General features: G+C 40.3%; 1 protein-coding gene across 1 annotated transcript in view; it reads right to left on the reverse strand.

Annotated features, from left to right (window-relative positions):
• PDSS2 (decaprenyl diphosphate synthase subunit 2) overlaps window positions 1–21,152 on the reverse strand; it is a 259,040-nt gene that overhangs the window by 63,530 nt on the left and 174,358 nt on the right. The window contains exon 4 of the mRNA XM_032858248.1: window positions 20,793–20,867. Within this exon, the coding sequence (XP_032714139.1) occupies window positions 20,793–20,867 (75 nt within the window). The remainder of the gene's footprint in view (window positions 1–20,792; window positions 20,868–21,152) is intronic.

Raw genomic sequence — 21,152 nt, forward strand, 5'->3', positions numbered from 1 at the left:
ACTCTTGGCTATAAAAATAGATCCTAAGGGAGGTGGGGTTGCAGCCTTGCTGCTGCCAAAGATACGCTTCTGTCCCTCAGTCCCCAAGATAAGCCATTTTTCATCTAACTGAACTGGTCCGCCTTTTTCTTTGGTCTTACAGCTCACTTGGCCTTTGGAGGTCATCTTGCACAGACCACCCCCGCGCCATTTCATGGGATAGTTCCAATGATTACTTTAGGGATGGGAGTGTGGTCTAACTCTAGCTAATGAGACAGGAGGGAAGTCTACCCAGGAGGCTTCTAGAAAGAGACCCAGGTGAAACTAGCAACTGTTTCCTTGGGATGTTGCTCCATCTCATTGAGACACACCCAGGACTACTGCAGCCAAACTGCCAACAGCCTGATGATAAAGAGGACACCAGAAGGCAGAGGCAAGAAAGAGACAAGCAGAAATAGAAAACCGTGATATCGTGGAGCTGTCATGTTAATTCCCTGATGCCCCGAATTGCCCAGAACCTGCATGTCAGACTTCTAGCCTCCAGAACTGTGAAAAAAAATTTTTTGTTGTTGTTTAAGCCACCCAGTCAGTGGTATTTTATTGTGGCAATCCAAGCTAACAGAAGCACCTTCTGCATAAATGTTAGGATTCAATCATGGATGTTCGGAAAGCATATTTACTCTGTTCCTCCCAGTATCTTTCAGCACAGTCTTCATGACCTGATGGTCATGCTAACATGCATTATGCTAACATAATGCCTTAAAATATGTTGGAAAGATCTATATTCTGACAATCTATTTCTTTTTTAAAGATTATATTTGAGAGAGAGAGAGCATGAGAAGAGGGACCTCTGACCAGAGGGAGAAGCAGACTCCCTGCCAAGGAGGGAGCCTGATGTGGGACTTTATGCCAGGGCTCCAGGATCATGACCTGAGCTGAAGCCTGTTGCTTAACCAACTGAGCCACCCAGGTGCCCCTGACAATCTATTTCTGCATAACAAACCATCCTACACCTTAATGGCATAAACACCACAACCATGTTATGATGCTCACAGATTCTGTGGGTCAGGGATTTGAAAAGGGAACAGAGAAGATGGCTGGTCTCTGCCACGGGATTCTTGGGGCCTCAGTTAGGAAGACTAGAAAAGCTGGGGATGATCTACCGACTAGGGGCTGGGACAGCACGGTTACCAGATATATCCACTTCCAACAAGACAGTTTATTTACCCACACCTCCGTGAGGCCCTTGGGGGACTGAGGACAGGAGCGCCTCCCTGTGGGCAAGTCACATGACTTCTCCCAGCAAGGTGGTTGAGCTGCTTGAGTTCTGAGAGACCAGGCAGAGGGAGTTTTCCGGACGGCAAGCGTTCTAAGAGACCTTTTTATGACCGAGCCCAAGAAGTCGTCTAGTGTCACCTCTATAGTACTTTATTGGCTGACGTTCTCACAAGTGCATTGAGATTCAAGGGGAAGGAACACAGATCCTTACTACTTGATAGCAGATCATGGGAGGAAAGTAAAAAAAAAAAATTGTGACCTTTTTATTTTATTTTTTTAAAACCACCACACTCTATTTTCTTTTTTTTAAAGATTTTATTTATTTATTTGACAGAGATCACAAGGAGGCAGAGAGGCAGGCAGAGAGAGGACAGAAAGCAGGCTTCCTGCTGAGCAGAGAGCCCGATGTGGGGCTCGATCCCAGGATCCTGGGATCATGACCTGAGCCGAAGGCAGAGGCTTTAACCCACTGAGCCACCCAGGCACCCCCATACTCTATTTTTTAAGAGTGCTCAGGAGAGCAACTGATTTCTCTGCTCCCTTCCGGTTATGGCGCTGGCCAAGAGGATGATACAGAAGATGGAGTGAGGCAGCCATGGGGGTAAGCCTGGTGAGGGGCAGACGTATAAAGGATGACGGCTCTGCTTTTGACCTGAGAATCTGGATAAACAGTAGTGTTCTTTGTGAAGACAGAGAAGAATGGACTGGGTTTGGAGGGAAAGATCATCTATCTGGTCTTATGTGTACTGAGTCTGACATGCCTGTAAGAGCTCCAAGAAGAAATATTGAATGAGCAGCAAAATATTTAGCTCCAGAGCTCAGGAGTGGTCTGGGATGGGGACATAAATTGAGACTCACTGGCACACAGACAGCTGGTAATTGAAGGCTTGGGCTTCATTTTCTGAGAGGTCTATTCTTGTCCTGTGATCAGAATGGTATTCTGTTAAACAATTTACATGCTTAATAGTCATGTTTTATCTCTCAGGCAAATAAACTGCCTCTTAAGATGTTTTGCTGTGATAGCTATCACTAAGTGACCTGGAGTACCTCTAAATGGTGTACAAATTCAATTTAAACACTGAACAAATAAAAACATTCACCAACCAGACCCACTCTAAACTTGAGGGTCTACTTAATTGAAAGGACCATTATATGTACTAAGCTGTCTCAGTCACCAACGGCTTTTTTGCCTTCTCAGTATCTGTGTCAACCTTCACTTTTCACCTCTATCTAACCTCATACTCCTACATTTGATTCTAATATGTTTACTTCACAATACATTTGCTGCTATTAAATAAAAACATTTTGTGGATTAAAAAAAATAGATACAGTACTATTGCTTAAATGTGGTGGGCACCTTTGTTATTATTCTTTAAACTGTATGTATCTGCTGTATATACTCTTGTATGAGTGATACATCTCATAATAAAAACAATTTTTAAACCACTCTCAGTAGCCTTTAAATGTGAATAAACTCAACATTTTTATTTGTAATGAATGATTTAAGACTGTGTCTACTTTATGAAAAAAGGATGTTAGTAAAATTATAGGTATTTATTATCACCACCACTAGCATCTTCAAAGTCTTGGATATGGGAGTAATATAAGCTTGAACAGATGCCCAGCAAACAATAAAACATGACATGGCATGTTTTATTAGCTCGTTAATACATGCCTTGGGTGCAATGTGAGGGACAGGTTGTGAGTAAATGTACCAGTGAAATACACCCCAGAGTATCTTAATGCTTTTATACAGCACTCACTGTTTCACTTCTAAATCTCTTAAATACATGTTTTCTTTTAAAGACAATTTTTACACACACACACACACACACACACACACACACACACGTACATGTGCATACACACATGGGATATTTTTAATTCCAAAAAAAGGAAAATAAAGTTTTCTTACTTCTAATCTACAAAAGAAAACTTCCAATACGAACTCCCTTCCACTGTGAAAAGATTAATTAGTTTCTTGGAACTCAACTCACTGATTCTTTAGTTAACCTCCTTTGCCCACCTTTATCCATGTTTATAGGAAGAGTCTACAAAACCCAGGATTTCCCACATTGTTTTGTGCTTCTGTTTGCACACTGCACAATGACGTCTCTGTAAGAAACACTGTGTTCCTCTCTGGCCACCTGAGGAGGACTGCCCTCACGAGCAACATGGTTAACTATCACCATGAAGAAGTTCATGACCATCTACCCTCCTTCAGTGGAAACAAATGCTCATTGCTTGCCCTTCATCCTAGGAAGGCAAGAGTAACTACAACAGAAATTGAGGAAAAACTTGCTAAAAGGTACAAGACCACACTGGATGTCATTTTTGTACTTGGATTCAAAGCTCATTCTGGTGGTGGCAAGACAAGTGGGTTTAGTGTGACTTATGATTCATGGACCCCAATACAGTCTAGCATGATGTGGCCTGTTTGAAAAAGGCCTCATGAAAACCGTAAAAGGAACACAAGAACAGACTGAAGAGAGTCAGGGGGACCGCGAAGGCCAAAGAAGGAGTGCTGGCAAGAAGGAGCCGATTCTGCAGTGACTTGACCTGGGTTAACTGTGCAGATTTTTCATGAGGATTACTAAACTATAAAAACTTTAAGAAAAACACAAAAAAAACCCCACCCCACTGTAGATGCCTCATGAACAGCCCTGACATGGCCTGCCTGAAATGCCAAGTACCAATCCTCTGCTCTCTTGAGCTGGAGGAGGGATGAGAATCCAGTTACTTAGTAGTTCCGAGCCCTGGAAGGCAGCACTTGGGTCCTCAGGCTGGAAGCTTCTAGTCAACTGCTCCAATTAGAACCCTCATGATGGGCTTGGCCTGGACCTCCAGGTCCCCATGGATGGTCTAACTCTCTCTGACTCCAATTTACTCTTGGTATAGCTACTCCAAACTCAGTGGCTTCCAAACAGTCATCACATGCACGTGTCCGTGGGTCAGACAGATTCAGCTAACCTAGACTAGTGGTTCTGCTTCTCTGGGCATGTTTCTGGGTTGGCTGGAGGGGCTCTGTTCCAAATGCTTCTCATTTTTCTTGTTCCAGAAGTCTAGCCAGAACAGGTTTTCTCACAGTGATTGCAAAAGCCCAAGAGAGCCTCCTGTTGGCCAAAGCAAGTCAAATGGTTGCATGCAGAGGTCAAGGGCATGCAAGCACACCCTGCCCACAGTGAGTGAAGACTGCAGTTAAATGGCAAGGGACATACAAACATGTATTACGTTTCACAATTCCTTTGGTTCAGAATTCTGGAATGGCTCAGCTGGGTGGTTTCAGCTTGGGGCCTCTCAACAAAAGACTATCATCTGCAGATAAAGAGACTGAAACCAACCTGTACGAGTACCCTGTATTTCTAATTATTGTCTATTACTTTTAAAACATATTTTTGTGCAACACAGTTCATTTCACGGGAAAATGCTATTTAGAGGGTACTAGGCATTAAAACAAAAGTCTGCACTACATAAAGAACAGGTTAAAACATGATGAATGTTGACTCAATTCCGCAAAACACACAGCGAGATGGTAAAAAAGCAAGTGACATAAATTGTCAATCACTTAGTAAGTTGAGAGAGAGAATACCTGCTGAACTCCTGGGCCCTTGCCCCACATGGGCTTCCACTGCCAACAGTCTTGTCTGTCGCTTCAGACCCTTGTTATTTCAATGTTCTTCCAGTTGGCCTCTCCACTTCCAATTTCTTTGGCTTCCAATCGATCCTATTCACAGCTTCTACAATAATCTTCATCACAGCTCTTCTCATTATATAAGATCCTATGGTGCATTCCTCTTTATTTTAAATCCAAACTCCCCAATATAAATGTTCAAGATCTACTTTGACTCATGGATTTTTTTTTTTTTTAATTTTACCAGTGTATTTATTTTTCCGAGTTTGGATTTTTCTCTCTCTCTCTTTTTAAATTATGTTATGTTAGTCACCATGCAGTACATGATTGGTTTTTGATGTAGTGTTCCATGATTCATTGTTTGTGTGTAAGACCCAGTGCTCCATGCAATCCGTGCCCTTCTTAGTAACCATCATCGGGCTCACCCATCGCCCCACTCATGGATCCCTTTGAAAATGATAACCTTTCCTAGCAAGGCCTCTTTGCTGTAGCTCCAACGACAACTCTGTCTCCACCTTAGTTCTCAACACCCACGTACCTGATGTGTCCAAGCACAGATGCTGGTACATAATAGGTACTCAATAAAATTTGTTGAATGAGCAGGCCTAGAATAATACTTGGGTAATCCTAAAATAAAGTAAGTTTCTTGGTTTTAGTTGAGCCTGCATCCAAGGCACCCGTATGTTGGTGTCATATGTGTTTTTGTACTACTGGTCTGTCTCTTGGCTCTTACCTCCAACCACTCTACTATTCGTCCTGTGTGTGCCAGCTGGGTAGGCCTTCCTTCTGTTCTGTGGATACATTAAGCTGATTCGTCCTTCAGGCCTTTTCCTGAGTTGCTTCCTCTTCCTGGAATGCTTTTCCCTCTGTTCTTTTTTTTACACAGCTGCTTTTCATCATTCAGATCTCAGCTTGAAAGTTATTTCCTCAGAGAGGACTTCTATGAACATCCAGTCTAGAGGAACTCCCTCAATCCCTCACTGTCATGACTCTTTATTTCATTCTTTGCGTACAATTATACCTATCAGTTATTTCTCTTGGTTACTTGTGTATACGATTGTTTAGAGTTGGCCTCTCCACTAAGATGTAAGCTCCCTGAGGGCAAAGATGTCCTATTCACTGAGCACTTGTATCCCACAGCAGATGCTCAAAAGGTATACTAAATAATGAATACACAATGCCAACGATCACAGCCAACTTCCCGGTGCCAACAAACCCCAACAACTTTGAGTTCCTTTCTACTATAACTTCTAAGGCTCAACTTGAAAGAAAATTACCTCCTCTAGGAAGCTCCCCTGAAATAGTGTGAACTCTTAATGCTGCCCTTTCTCCTGCATATTTATCCTGTACCATAACAATTTCCATGTGGTCTTATGGGTAAATTGCTCCCAGTGGTTTTCGTGCATGTCTTTCCTCTAAGTTATGTGTATCATCAGGCCCTTGAGGGCAGGTCTGTGTTTTTGGCTGTAGCTTTGTTCTGAAGAATCCAGTAGCACTCAGCGTGCTGCTGTTGTGGACACAACAGCAAGTCATGTTTACTAATAGGCACTTTATCAAAACTGCCTAATCTAGCTCTATGGCTCACGTAGGATTCATGATAACAAACAATTCAACCAAAAGCCAATGCGAAACACTGTCTAGGTTTCTCAAATTCAATCTCTTTATTATATTGAAGTATCAGGAGATAGAATTTTACTCTCTCAGTTTCCATCAAAAAGAAGTATCTTCACCGAGATATCAATTATTACACATCCTCTGATTTCTGAGTAGATGTTGGGAGAACTGGGTGTTTGCAATTTTTAAAAAAAAGTTTTAGGGGCGCCTGGGTGGCTCAGTGGGTTAAAGCCTCTGCCTTCTGCTCGGGTCATGGTCCCAGGGTCCTGGGATCGAGCCCCACATGGGGCTCTCTGCTCGGCGGGGAGCCTGCTTCCTCCTCTCTCTCTGCCTGCCTCTCTGCCTGCTTGTGATCTCTGTCTGTCAAATAAATAAATAAAATCTTTAAAAAAAAAGTTTTATTTATTTATTTGATAGACAGAGTGTGAGAGCACGAGAGAGCGCCAGTGAGTGGGGATAGGGGCAGACGGAGGGGAGAGAGAATCTCATGGAGACTCCCTGCTGAGTGGGGAACCTGACATGGGGCTCAGTCACATGACCCTGACATCATGACCTGAGCAAAAACCAAGAGGTAGACACTTAACAGACTAGGCCACCCAGGCATCCTGGCTGTTTGCAATTTTATGATGAAGGTATTTTTTTTTTTTAAAGATTTTATTTATTTATTTGACAGACAGAAATCACAAGTAGACAGAGAGGCAGACAGAGAGAGAGAGGAGGAAGCAGGCTTCCCGCTGAGCAGAGAGCCCGACGCGGGGCTCGATCCCAGGACCCTGAGATCATGACCCGAGCTGAAGGCAGAGGCTTTAACCCACTGAGCCACCCAGGCGCCCCGATGAAGGTATTTTTTAAAAAAGAATTTATTTATTTATCTGTGAGAGAGCACACAAGCAGGGGAGAAGGAGAAGCAGACTCCCCACAGAGCAGGGAGCCCAATAGAGGGCTCAATCCCAGAATCCTGGAATCATGAACTGAGCTGAAGGCAGCCGTCTAACCAACTGATCCACCCATGTGCCCCTATGAAGAAGATATTATTAACCATATTCATCAATGGGCCTACCACATATATCCCTATTTGTTTAATTTCAGGAAAACATTTCTATACAAAAATTATCTATTGAATTAATCATCAAATAATGACAAATTCAGAACACAACATATTTCTCTTTCAGTCTTAATTGGAAAGAAACGATGTCAAATTCAAAGTCTACTAAAGCATATCGTGGTAGGTCTGACTACAGTTTCAACTTCCTTTCCATATTCTCCATTCTACTTTTATTTTCCTAAACTTTTTGTTTCTTTGTCTACCCAAACTCATTTACCTAGAAGTCTACAAAGAGGAATTCCCACATTACCTCCCTGGAGCTCTTGACTCTTCTATCTGAAGAGTCTGCCAACAGCTCAACATTAATCTGATTCATCTAAATGCATCTACTTCTCTCTATAACCAGGCCTCTGTTATGTCAAATCTATCATCATTTTTTCCCCCAGTAAACCAGGTGTGAAATATTGGAGCCACTTTTGATTTCTAATTCTCATGGCTGAAGTACACATGGCAATAGACACACTAAAGTAAGCATGAAGGGTACCAGCAATATAAAGGCATAACAAAATTTATAGGAGGAAATTTATATATATATATATACATATATATATATATATATATATTAAGATTTTATTTATTTGACAGAAAGAGACACAGTGAGAGAGGGAACATAGGCAGGGGGAGTGGGAGAGAGAGAAGTAGGCTCTCTGCACAGCAGGAAGTCCGATGTGGGGCTCGATCCCAGGACCCTGGGATCATGACCTGAGCCAAAGGCAGATGCTTAATGACTGAGCCACCCAGGTGTCCCTATATTTGTTATTTTTTAAAAAGTCATTACAACACAAATAAAAAAATAAAGTCACAAGGACTGGCCCTGCCACCAATATGGAGTAGCAGACTGGATTTACTCCTCCACCTGAAACCATTAAAACATTGGACAAAATACATGAAACAAGAGCTTTAATACATTTGAAGTCAGCAACAAATGACCATGATCTCTAAGAAATGGCAAATAAGTGAATCTTACAATTGTTCCAGCTAATTGCCTAGAGAGAATGCCAGGTCACAGAAGAGCCTAACAGTCAGTATCCTTGAGCTGAGGAGATGGTTCGGTGTATCTAGAGAGGCCAAAGGGGTTTGAAGTATAGGCTAGTTTGTATAGGGCAGAGTTCTCAAGATAGGAGAGCTGCACAGAGAGCTCTGGAGATGTAGAGAGGGTTTCCCTGAAGTCTCCAGCTGAGTATTACCAATGCATGCGTGCAGCAACCCTATTAAAGTCTGAGGAAAGAATCATTCAGAAACTACAGAGGGAACAATTCCTAGAGTTCACACAGCTGCAAATAGTTCCTGTTCCCACATGTCAGAGTGGAAAACTTCATAATTCATAGGGTATCAGTAAAGAACTCAGAAGGGGTTTACCTTAGAGGGGGGGAAAATTAGCCCTGGGCCAAATGCTTTTTTGGTCCTGCCTAACAAAACTTAAGAGTAAGACCTGAAAAGATCAAACTTTTTCCAGTAACTTAACTGAATTCTAGAAGAACACTCAAGAATATTTACAGAGATACCAAAATATCTGGAATCCAACAAAATTAAAATCACAGTGTCTAGCATCCAATCGAAACTAGCCAAGCATGCAGGGGTGCCTGTGTGGCTCAGTTGGTTGAGTGTCTGCCTTTGGCTCAGGTCATGATTCCAGGGTCCTGGGATTGAGCCTCAAGCTGGGTTCTCTGCTTAGTGGGGACCATGCTTCTCCTTTTCCCTCTGCCTGTTGTTCTACCTGCTTGTGCTCTTTCTCTGTCAAATAAATAAATAAAATCTTAAAAAAAGGGGGGGGGCAGCAAAACTTAATTTATAATGAGAAAAATCAGTCAATTGAAATCAACTCAGAAATAACACAGATGATAGAATTAGTAGACAGGGATATTAAACAGTTTTCATAACTGTGATCCATATGATCTAGGAGCTAGAAGAGACATTGCGCATATTAAATAGGAACATAGAAGATATATATTGGTGCACTTGAACACACACCAATAGAAATTATCCAAAATGAAATGCAAAGAGAAAAACACTGAAAAAAAAAAATACAGCATCAGTGGGCTCTGGAACAACACTAAACAACCTATTACACAAGTAACTTGAGTCCCTGTGAGAAGGAGAGAGGAGGACAGAAAAAATATTTAAAGAAATAATGACCCGAATTTGACAAAAACAATAAACTCACAGATCTAAGAGGACTAATGAACCCCAAGCACAAGAAACATGAAAAACAGAACACCAAGGCACATCATAATTCAAATGCTCCAAACTGGTGGCTAAGAGAAAATCAGAAACAGTGTGAGAAAATTTAGACACGTTATGTACAGAGGAACGCAAATAAGGACAGCAGCAATTTTCTTGTTGGAACCAATGTGAGAAGACAATGAAGAAATATCTTTAAAACACTGAAAGAAAAAAAAATTGTCAATCTTGAATTTTATATCCAGTGAATATATCTTAAAAACAAAGTCAAAATAAAGATTTTTTTCAGACACAAAAGCTGGAAGAATTAATCACCAGGAGACCTATACTATAAGCAATGTCGAAAGAAATCTTTTGAGAAGGAGGAAAATAATACTACATGGAAATCTGGATGACTGACAGAAAGAAATGAAAAGCACTGAAGATATTAACTATGGGGATAAATATAAATGGCTTAAAAAATTTAAGTCCCTTTAAAATATAATTGAATGTTTAAAGCAAATATAATAACATTGTATTGTGAGATTTATAATGTATATAGAAGTTAAATACATGAGAATAACACAAAGCCTGAGAGGGAAGAAGTAGAAATAACCTTTTGTAAGCTTTTTACCCTGTAAGTAACGGTATACTATCACTTGAAACATGACTGTGATAAGTTAAAGATATATATTATAAACTCAAGAGTAACCACTAAAAATGTAGCAAAGAGTTGTAGTTAACAAGAAGGAGGCAAAATGGCATTGTAAAAAATAATGTAAGAGAAGGCAGAAAAAGAGGAAAAGGGAAGAAAGAACAAATGAGATAAATGGCAAACAAATAATAAGATAGCAGACTTAAACTCAACCATATAAATAAACACATCAAATGTAAATGATCTAAACACACAAATTAAAAGGTAGGGATTGTCAGACTAAATTAAAGAGCAAGATCCAAATAAATGCTGCATATAAGAAGCCCACTTTAAATATAAAAACAGTACAAGGATGGAAAAGATATACCATATCATAATTTTAATCAAAAGAAAGCTGGAGTGGTTATATTAGTATCAGATAAGGTACAGATTAGAAAAAAAACAAAACAAAAGAGAAGAAAAATCAGCAAAGAATATAACTAGGGCTAAAAAAAAGCTCATTAAAAAAAGGTAATGATAAAAGGATCAAATAATCAAAACAACATAAGGATCCTAAAGGTTAATGAGCCTAAAGCAGGGCTTTGAAATACATGATGGAAAAACTGATAGAACTATGGGGAGAAATAAAACAAATCCACAATTATAATCAGAGACTTTAACATCCTTCTCTTAGTAACTGACAAAATGAGCTGAATGAAAACCATTTCAGACATAGAAGACTTTAATGACACTATCAACCAATCTGACTTAATTGATATTTACATAGCACTCCATAAACAACATCAGAATACATATTCTTTTTAAGTGAACATTTACCAAGATAGATCATATCTGGGTCATAAAACAACTCTCAATACATTTAAAATAATTTAAACCAGGGGCGCCTGGGTAGCTCAGTGGGTTAAAGCCTTTGCCTTCGGCTCAGGTCATGATTCCAGGTCCTGGGATCGAGCCCCGAAATGGACTCTCTGCTCAGCAGGAGGCCTGCTTCTCTTCTTCTCTCTCTCTGCTTGCCTCTCTGCCTACTTGTGATCTCTGTCTGTCAAATAAATAAATAAAATCTTTAAAAAAAAACCTTAAAAAAATAATTTAAACCATATAAAATATGTTCCCTAACCACAATGGTATTATAAATCGATAACAGAAAGACATCTGGAAAAATCTCCAAACACTTCAGAAACTAAATAACAAGGTTTTAAATAATAAAAGAGTAAAAAAAAAGTCAAAAGAGAAATTAGTAAATAGTTTGAACTGAATGAAAATTTAAAAACAACATAATGAAAATTTGTGGGATGTTACTAAAGCAGCACTCAGAGAGAAATTCATTGCTTGAATGTCATAATAGAAAAGAAAACAGGTCTTGGGGCACCTGGGTGGTTTAGTCAGTTAGGCCTCTGCCTTCAGCTTTGTTCATAATCACAGGGTCCCAGGACTTAGCCTCACATTGGGCTCTCTGCTCAGCAGGGAGCCTGCTTCTCTCTCTCCCTCTGCCTGCTGCTCTGCCTGCTTGTGCTCTCTCTCTCTCTCTGTCTGTCTAATAGATAAATAAAAAATCTAAATTTAAAAAGGGGGGGGAAAGAAGACAGGTCTCAAATAAATGATTTCAGTTTAAAAAACTTAAAAAAAAAAGAGGAAATAAAACTAAAGTAATCGAAAGAAAGAGTATAAAAAGGAGTAAAAGACAGAAAGTCAGTGAAACCAAAAGCTGGTTCTTCAAAATCAATAATACTGTTAAGCCTCTTGGGGCAGGGAATGAACAGTACCAGAAATGAGAGGAGTGACATCACTACAAATTCTCCATATATGATGAAGTTTTTAATAATAACTTTATGTGGGCACCTGGGTGGCTCAGTGGGTTAGGCCTCTGCCTTTGGCTCAGGTCATGATCTCAGGGTCCTGGGATCAAGCCCTGCATCGGGCTCTCTGCTCGGGGGCGGGGAGCCTGCTTCGCCCTCTCTCTTTGCCTGTCTTTCTGCCTATTTGTGATCTCTCTCTGTCAAATAAATAAATAAAATCTTAAAAAAAAACACTTTATGTTAATAAATCTGACAACTTACATGTAATAAACAGTTTCTCCATAACTACCAAGGTTAACTCAAGAAGAAACATATAACCCTAAATAGTCCAACAGTTTTTAAAGCATTAAATTCATAATTAAAAAACAAACAAACAAACAAACTTTCCCACAAAGAAAGGTCTGATGGCTTCACTAATGCATTCTATGAAACAATAAAGGAAGAAATAACACTAATTCCACCAAAAAATTAAAAAAAAAAATAAAACAGGAGTTGGCCACCTGGATGGTTCAGTCAGTTGGGAGTCTGCCTGTTGGTTTTGGCTCAGGTCATGATCTCAGTTATGGGATTGAGCCCCACATAGGGCTCCATGCTCAGCATGGAGTCTGCTTGTCTTTCTCCCTTTGCTCCCCCCCAAAAAGTGCAAAGGAGGAAATATTTCCCAATTTATTATTGATGCAAAGATTAACAAAATTTTAGCACGTCATATTCAACAATATAGGAAAAGGAGACCACATCAGGACCACATGAGGTTTACTCCAGGAATGCAAGGCTGGTTTAACATTTGGTAATCAATCAACTAACCTAAAAGAGACAACTGAAAACAAAATATGATCCCCTCAATAGCTGTAGGAAAAAAACTGTCAAAATCAACATTAATTCCTGATAAGAACTCCCAGGAAATTAGGACTACAAGGGAACTTCTTTACTAATCAAGAGCCTCTATAAACAAAACCAAAAGCCTACTGCTAACATCACACTTAATGGTGAAATACTGAATGTCTTCCTCCTAGCATCAGGAGGAGCAGGGCAAGAATATCCATTCTCAGTAGTTCAATATTGTGTTGAGACAATCAGCTGTTGGGTCTGAGATTTTACTTTACCTTACATACAAACTAATGAGTTAGCCCGTTTTAGGGAGGCTAACAGAAGACACAAGACTTCTGGATCAAAGACAACAGACTATTATTCATGGTACAACAAGAAACAGGTGCATCAGCTATTTGTGTTGTTTACTCTTGGTCCCAAGTCCTGAAGGGGCAACAATGTGGGCTCAGATGGAAGCTACGCTTCAGTGGATTTGCATTACAGCTAAAAAAATAGTCAATGAGTTTTGGGGATTATTGCTTTTGTACCAAGCCAGAAGCAAGCCTGTTTGGAGTAATGGATATGTTTATTATCTTGATTGTGATGATATTTTCACTGGTGCACACATGTATCAAAATATATCAGACTGTGCACTTTGTTTTTAGTTTATTGTACATCAAGAAATCTGTATCACTAATTTAACAACTATTTTTGGGTTACTACTAATGTGTTCGGTACTGTTTTGGTATTGGGTAAACAAAAACCCACCTCCTATAGAGCTTATATGCTTGTTGGAGAAACCATAAGGAAGATATCAAATGGTTAGAACTGTGATTAATAAGGTAAAGGCAGGGGCACCTGGGTGGCTCAGTGGTTTAAGCCTCTGCCTTCAGCTCAGGTCATGATCTCAGAGTCCTAGGATCGAGCCCCACATCCGGCTCTCTGCTCAGCAGAGAGCCTGCTTCCCCCCCTCTCTCTGCCTGCTTCTCTGCCTACTTGTGATCTCTGTCTGTCAAATAAATAAATAAAATTTAAAAAAAAATAAGGTAAAGGCATTAAGTAGGGTAGCTATTTTGGATTGGGTGGGAGGCTCGTTTCTGAAAATTACAATATTGGTGTAGAGATATGAATATAGAAAGGGGCCAACTATGTTACAGTAGAGGAAGAATACCCCTAGCTCTTATTATTTTAGTTTTCCATCTCTCTTCATATACCTCTAATCTCCTGCAAATCATCATAAAGACCACTGATGAGTTAGCTTTCCCAAAGGTTAATTTGATTATGTAATTCTTTTGCTTAAAAATCTTTAATCCCTCTCTTATCTCAAGTACTAAATCTGGATTTAGCTCTAAATCTGGTATTGCAAGTCTTCAAGCATGTGGCAAAAGCTACCTTTCCAGTATCCTTATGACTCCTTTATTCTAATATGGATGAAACCCTGATCTTAAATATGCCTCTCAACTTTTGATCATGCGGTTTCCTCTGCCTGGAATGCTATCCTTCCCCATCGACAGATATCCTTCCCATCCTTAAATGTCCACCTCATGGATCACATTCTCCTTGATGTCTTTTCTGGTTTCCCCAATCAGAAGTGACTTTTTGTTCACATCTTCCTCCTGTTATGTTTTTCAATGGTCAAAACTCATCTTTTTACTGTATTTTAGAAGATGGCATTGGGCTTTGCAGGTAGGAGCTATTCTATACCTTCTTGGTGGACTGAATTATCTTATTTTTATATTTTACTTGAAAGCTGCTAAGGGATTAAAGAAAGATAAGCATAAAAAATATATGGAGAGAAGTTTTCTTTCCTACTTCTCTCTCTCTCTTTTAGAAATTTATTTTTTTAAAGAGATAGAACACAAGCAGGAGGGGCACAGGGAGAGGGAGAGAGAGAATCCCAAGCAGACTCCATGCTGAGTGTGGAGCCCGATGCAGGGGCTCAGTCTCACAACCTTGAGATCATGACCTGAACTGAAACCAAGAGTTGGCCACTCAACCGACCGTGCCACCTAGGTGCCCCTTTCCTCCTTCTCTTAAGAGAATAATCTACTGAAAATATATGTTTGGGAAAAAATAGGATGGATCTTTGTAATTTTAGTGACTCGGTTAAAACCAGTTCAAGAGACCTGGATCCTCTTTAAAACCCTCTCAATTTCCTGAGACTAGAGCCAAACCAACATGAGCAGAATCTCTAAAGACAGGAAACAGGTGTGCTGTTCCCCCTTTCAACACCAACATGAGTTGATTTGATTCTCAAAGAAGGAATAGGAGTGGGTGGGGTATAAATAAGGAGTCAGAAGAAGAGTGTGTAGTGGGCTCTAAGACCACCCCAAGGTTTGACACCTCACAGGTTAGGAGGACTCATAGGACTCAACATACAGTCAAACTCAAAGGATACAAAGCAAAACCAGGAAAGGGAAAAATGTGCACGAGGTGAAGTCCACAGGAAGCTGGGTGCAAGTTTCCAAGAATCCTCTGTCAGTGGAGTCACACAGGATGTGAGTGATTCCTCCAAGAATTAGCACATGTGTTAACATATACGGAATGCTGTCTACTGGGGAAATTCATTGGAGACTGAGTGCTTGGTTTTTCTGCAGGGGTTGGTCACCCCCTGTCTAGCATATACCAAAATTCCAGACTCCCAGAAGGAAAGCATGTATTCAAATTAAACCACAAGGGGGGGTGCCTGGGTGGCTCAGTAGTTAAGCGTCTCCCTTTGGCTCAGGTCATGATCCTGGAGTCCCGGGATTGAGCCCTGCATCGGCTTCCCTGCCCAGCGGTAAGCCTGCTTCACCCTCTCCCATTCGCCCTGCTTGTGTTCCCTCTTGCTCTCTCTCTCTGTGTCAAATAAATAAAGAAAATCTTAAATAAATAAATAGATGAATGAATATTTAAAACAAAATGAAACAAACCATATTGTTTGCAGAAACAGTTTGGGTACAGTGAGCCTCACGTACAGTTAGATAATGGTAGAGACCCTCCTAAAATCCAAGTACCCAGATGCCAGCCAAGTGCCAACCTTATAAGAAGGTTTTCCTTTTTTTTATTTTGGGGGGCAGGGGCAAAGGGAGAGGGAGGAAGAGAATCTGAAGCAGGCTCCCCCACTGAGCACAAGCCAGATGTGGGATTCTATCACATGACCTGAGCTGAAATCAAGTCAGATGCTTAACTCACTAAGCCACCCAGGCACCCCTTATAAGCAGGCTTTTCTAAAGACAGCAAACTTTTTCTGCATAGGAGTATGTTGAAAATATTCTTACTTTTGATTAAAAAAAAAAATCTCACTTTCAGGTTTTTTTTTTTAGCAAACAGTGTGAAATAGAGCAGAGTAATATACACTAAGTTCATCACAGTATTGTTTAAATTCATGGGGGAAGTATCTAAAAATTGTGGAACTGTTCACTAAATTACAGTATAGTAGTAAGGAGAAATATTAAATAGCCATTAAAATTAAGTTTAAGAGGTGCCTGAGTGGCTCTGTGGGTTTAGCCTCTGACTTTGGCTCAGGTCATGACCTCAGGGTCTTGGGATCGAGCCCCACGTCGGGCTCTCTGTTCAGCAGGGAGCCTGCTTCCTTCTCTCGCTGTCTGCCTCTCTGCCTGCTTGTGATCTCTCTTTCTCTGTCAAATAAATAAATAAAATCTTAAAAAAAAATTTAGGGGCACCTGGGTGGCACAGTCATTAAGCATCCGCCTTCAGCTTGGGTCATGGTCCCACGGTCCTGGAATCGAGCCCCGCATTGGGTTCCCTGCTCAGCTGGAAGCCTGCTTTTCCCTCTCCCACTCCCCCTGCTTGTGTTCCCTCTCTCGCTGTGCCTCTCTGCCAAATAAACAAAATCTTAAAAAAAAAAAATTAAGTTTAAAGACTTTTAGTTTATTTTTAGTTTTTAAAGACTTTCAGAGAGACAGCACAAGCAGAGGGAGCGGCAGGCAGAGGGAGAGGGAGGAGCAGGCCAATGTGGGACTCAATTCCCGGACCCTGGGATCATGACCTGAGCTGAAGGCAGACACTTAACCTACTGAGCCACTCAGGCACCTGAATTTCGAAGACTTTTAATAACCAATCCTGAGAAATAAATCAGGACAAAAGCTTTTCAGAATAACTCTAAAATGAGAGAAATACAGAATGAAATCTAGAAGGAAATACACTTAAGTGTAATCATGATTCATTTCTGGGGAATGGTTTATGTAAAATAAATTTTATTTTCCCCTTGACCTTTCTCTGTGCTTCCAATTTTTATTTAACAAACATGCAGTTACTCTTCTAATTAGAAACAAGGTATAAGATAATTATGTTAAAAAGAGTTTAGATACAAAGGTCTGTGGATTCAATATCAATTTTGCTAAAATGTAAAATATTTAGTGTGTACAGTGAGTAACATGAACACAATGTACAAGGCAGAACTTGACTGAGGAACTCCTAGGATGGTAAACAACCACTGCTTTTAAAATGCAATTTTTCTATTTAATTTGCTTTTTTTCAATTAGCTAACAACAACAAAAACAGGTAGAAAGAGAGGAAAATTATAAACACCGAAGAAAGCACATGGTTCATTTTCATTATAAGGAAAAAATGGCTCACACACTAGCAAACAGAAAAATAAAAATGTTATTTTTCAATGGCTAGAACAAAGGATGAATTTCTAGAATTACTTCAAATGTTTACATGATCACAATTTACCTATGATCTGTCAAGTATTACTGACACAAGTCACCTTCAATTCCCATAGTTTGAAGGAGGATTAAGAAATTGCAAAATCCTTCTGGAGAAGGTGGTTTTGAACGTTCTGCTGTAATTCCCCTCCATTTGCTTTGAATGCATCTACTCTGGTCACAGAGATACGACTCCACAGAAAGCTATTTTTGTACTACCCAGGTTCTCTATCACTGCATTAAGTAGCCATATAGAAAACAGACTGCTATTGTATTCTCTTCTCCCTAGGGAGATGAAATGGTTTGCAGCTGATTTTCAATCACAAAGCAATTCTTTTGTGTACTGAATTGGCCCACGGCTACGGAGGTTGTGCCACTCACTTCCCACATGACCTCCACTTGCGGCTGCTTCCCAATCGAGCCAGAACATGAAAACCTTGAAGGCACTTCATGTGGGGCAGTGCTCGCTCTGCTTCTGAAGTGATTCCTGGGCCAAGTCCGAAAACCCAAATTCCGAACAGCCATTTGCAATGGCCGGTACACTTAAGAGGAGGGGGATAAAAGCCAGAATTTTTCTGGTTAGGAAGGGAAATGTGGTTAACCTAAATTGGACCTGGGGCACAAATGGAGGCATCGAGAAGCTCTCCCACAGCTTTGGTTCAACTATGCATTCTGCTTCCGTTATATTAAAGACACACACACACACACACACACACACACACACACACAAAACCAAAAAGGCTCCTTAAATGGTTTGGCTATATTCAGAAATGTAATTGCTTAAAGAAGGTCTCTAGTTTGAAAGGACTGTGTTTGAGGAGATGGCAGGGAAAGAGGGCAGATGAACAAAGCATCGCTACAGATTCTTTTGAGGAAAACTAGCTAATCAAAGTCAGCAATTAGTGCTTGCTAAGTGGCCATGAGCATATGATCAACAGTCCTTCAAAGACTTTTGTTGCTTCCTCTTTTCTCTTTCCCAGGAAGAAACAGATTATGTGGGACTTGGAGTCAAAAAATTTGGGTTCAGATCATGTCACTGTGAAACGTGCATCAAGAAATAGTTTCCAGACACACTGCTTTCCTGCCATCTGTCATCCCTGAATTTCAGGTTTTTCCTCTGTAAAATGGGCACACCGACACATGTTATCCTTTCCATGGGTGAATGTACAGGAAGAGAGCATAAGCACACCATAAAGTACTATCTAAGCATTTATCATTGTTGCCATGAGGTCTGCCTGACATATAAGAAGTACTTAACGAATGTTCACAAAATTATTAACAAATTAGGCTAATTATAGTGGGCGAAGAGTAAGAGCGAATAAATAATAAATCAACAACCCTAACACCAGTAATAACACTTTTGCTTAAAAATACTTGGGGCGCTTGGGTGGCTCAGTGGGTTAAAGCCTCTGCCTTTGGCTCAGGTCATGATCCCAGGGTCCTGGGATAGAGTCCCGATTCCAGCTCTCTGCTCAGCGGGGAGCCTGCTTCCCCCTCTCTGCCTGCCTCTCTGCCTACTTGTGATCTCTGTCTGTCAAATAAATAAATAAAATCTTAAAAAAAAATTAAGATACTTAACTGTAAACTATTACTCTCTTCCATGGAACTAAGTTCAACATCTTGGAACCATCCCAGGGGAGACCAATGCCTCAACCACCAGAAGAGGTCACTATAGTCATCACACATGGTGACATCTCAGGTATGGCAAAGGGACACTAACAAATGGGGTTTCGTTAAGGTAAAGAGGCAAAAAGTGAGAGGTGAAGAGCTTGAGCTCTGGGGTTCAAATCTCAGCTAACAAGTGGTCCGACTGTGAGCCAAGTATTTAAGCTTCTCTAAACCTCAGTTTTCACATATGTAAAATGGGGAAGCAGTAGTGTCCACTAGCTGGCTTTCTGTGAAGATTAAATGAAGAAACACAGATGAATGACTTACCACGGTGTTACGTGCTCAGCTATCATCATCTTCATTATACTACGTACAAGGCAACTTCCTACAAGGGAACTAGACCGAGAATCCTCCCTTTTACAATCTGCTATGCACCCTCAGCAATGGTAGTGAAGTACGCTGTTTTTGAAAAATACAGCAAAGGGGGTCCCACTGTGGTCCTACATACTGACAGGCTCCCACATAGCACTAGGCTGCTTAGGTGAAGCTAGATATGCCTACTGGGAGCTATGGTTCCTTGAACCAAATGTTAGCAGACGTTTGAGGTATAATTCTTCATATTTTACTTACCATTCTCCGAACCATCCGGAGTCCCTGGGTTATACTTCTACATTTCTTAGCCAAGTTGCTCATGCTCTATGTTTCATTTCCAGTAAAATCTGTCTTTCTTTTTTCAAATGGAAATGTCAAAAAGCCTAAGATGTGCATACGTGCATATTTTCTCTAATCTGCAGTGAGAGAAATCTTGCTAATACAGACGCTAAAGAAGTTAGAATAATGAAACACTAAGATAGGAATCCTGTGTAACAGTATATACCATGGTAAATGATGGTGGTGGTCAATGAGGCAATTGCTTCACATTCAATATCCTACTGAAATGAAATAACTGCATTTTAAAGAAATAAAAGCTAACCCATAAGATGTCCTGTTAAATGAGTCAAAAAACCTTAATTCTAGATCTATATAATTAATCAAAATGATTCAACTGCACAACTATCCTACTTCTTATCACTGAGAATTTAATAACGCAGTAAATTCTGGATCTTGCCCCCCCAAAATCGTCTTCTTCAGATCATGTCCACTCTTCAGGGACATGGAAGGCCCCTTCCTCTGGGGGACAGGCTGGGCCCAGGTACCTCAGCACAAGCTGCTTCTCCAGTCTGCCTGGTGACGGTGCTACCTGCCAGCCAGCAGCATCCTGGAGTCTACTGGGCTGCTGTAGATTGAACAGACTGTGAATCCAGCCAGAGGATAAGAGGTTGTTTTAATTGGCTAAATCTGCTATGTACTAAGCGTATGGCCATGAATTTGTAGCCAAAACACTAATCTAAAAAAAATGTCATGTACAATTTAAACACAAAACAAGAATGACATTTTCGCTCATCAATTCTAGTTTTGCCACGAGGGTTTTTAGCTTAACATTTTATAATGAATACCAAATCCTTACCTTTGTTGAAGTAGAATTTTCATGGTATACCCCTTGTACCAAGTCCATAAGAGCACTTGCTATAAGTTCCACAACCTAAAAGACAATAAAAAACATTAAAAGAAACAATTATACAATTTTTGCCCCCGTTTCTACCTCAGGAGCCTTAGTAGCAAGACAGTATTTGTGCCTGATGGAAAAAATGGGGTTATATACAAAAATCCTGGCAAATGGCACTGCCCACCTGGATATTAGAGTGGTGATCCAATTTTTTTTTCAGGCATAATTCAAGAAAAAAGCATAGCATTGAACTAATATACATGAAAATCCAGTAATAGCCATTTTGAACCTAAGCTTAAATTTCAGATACCTAATGAAATC

Source organism: Lontra canadensis, unplaced genomic scaffold (assembly GCF_010015895.1).
Source record: "Lontra canadensis isolate GAN:19392208 unplaced genomic scaffold, GSC_riverotter_1.0 scaffold14, whole genome shotgun sequence".
NCBI classification, from domain to species: domain Eukaryota; kingdom Metazoa; phylum Chordata; class Mammalia; order Carnivora; family Mustelidae; genus Lontra; species Lontra canadensis.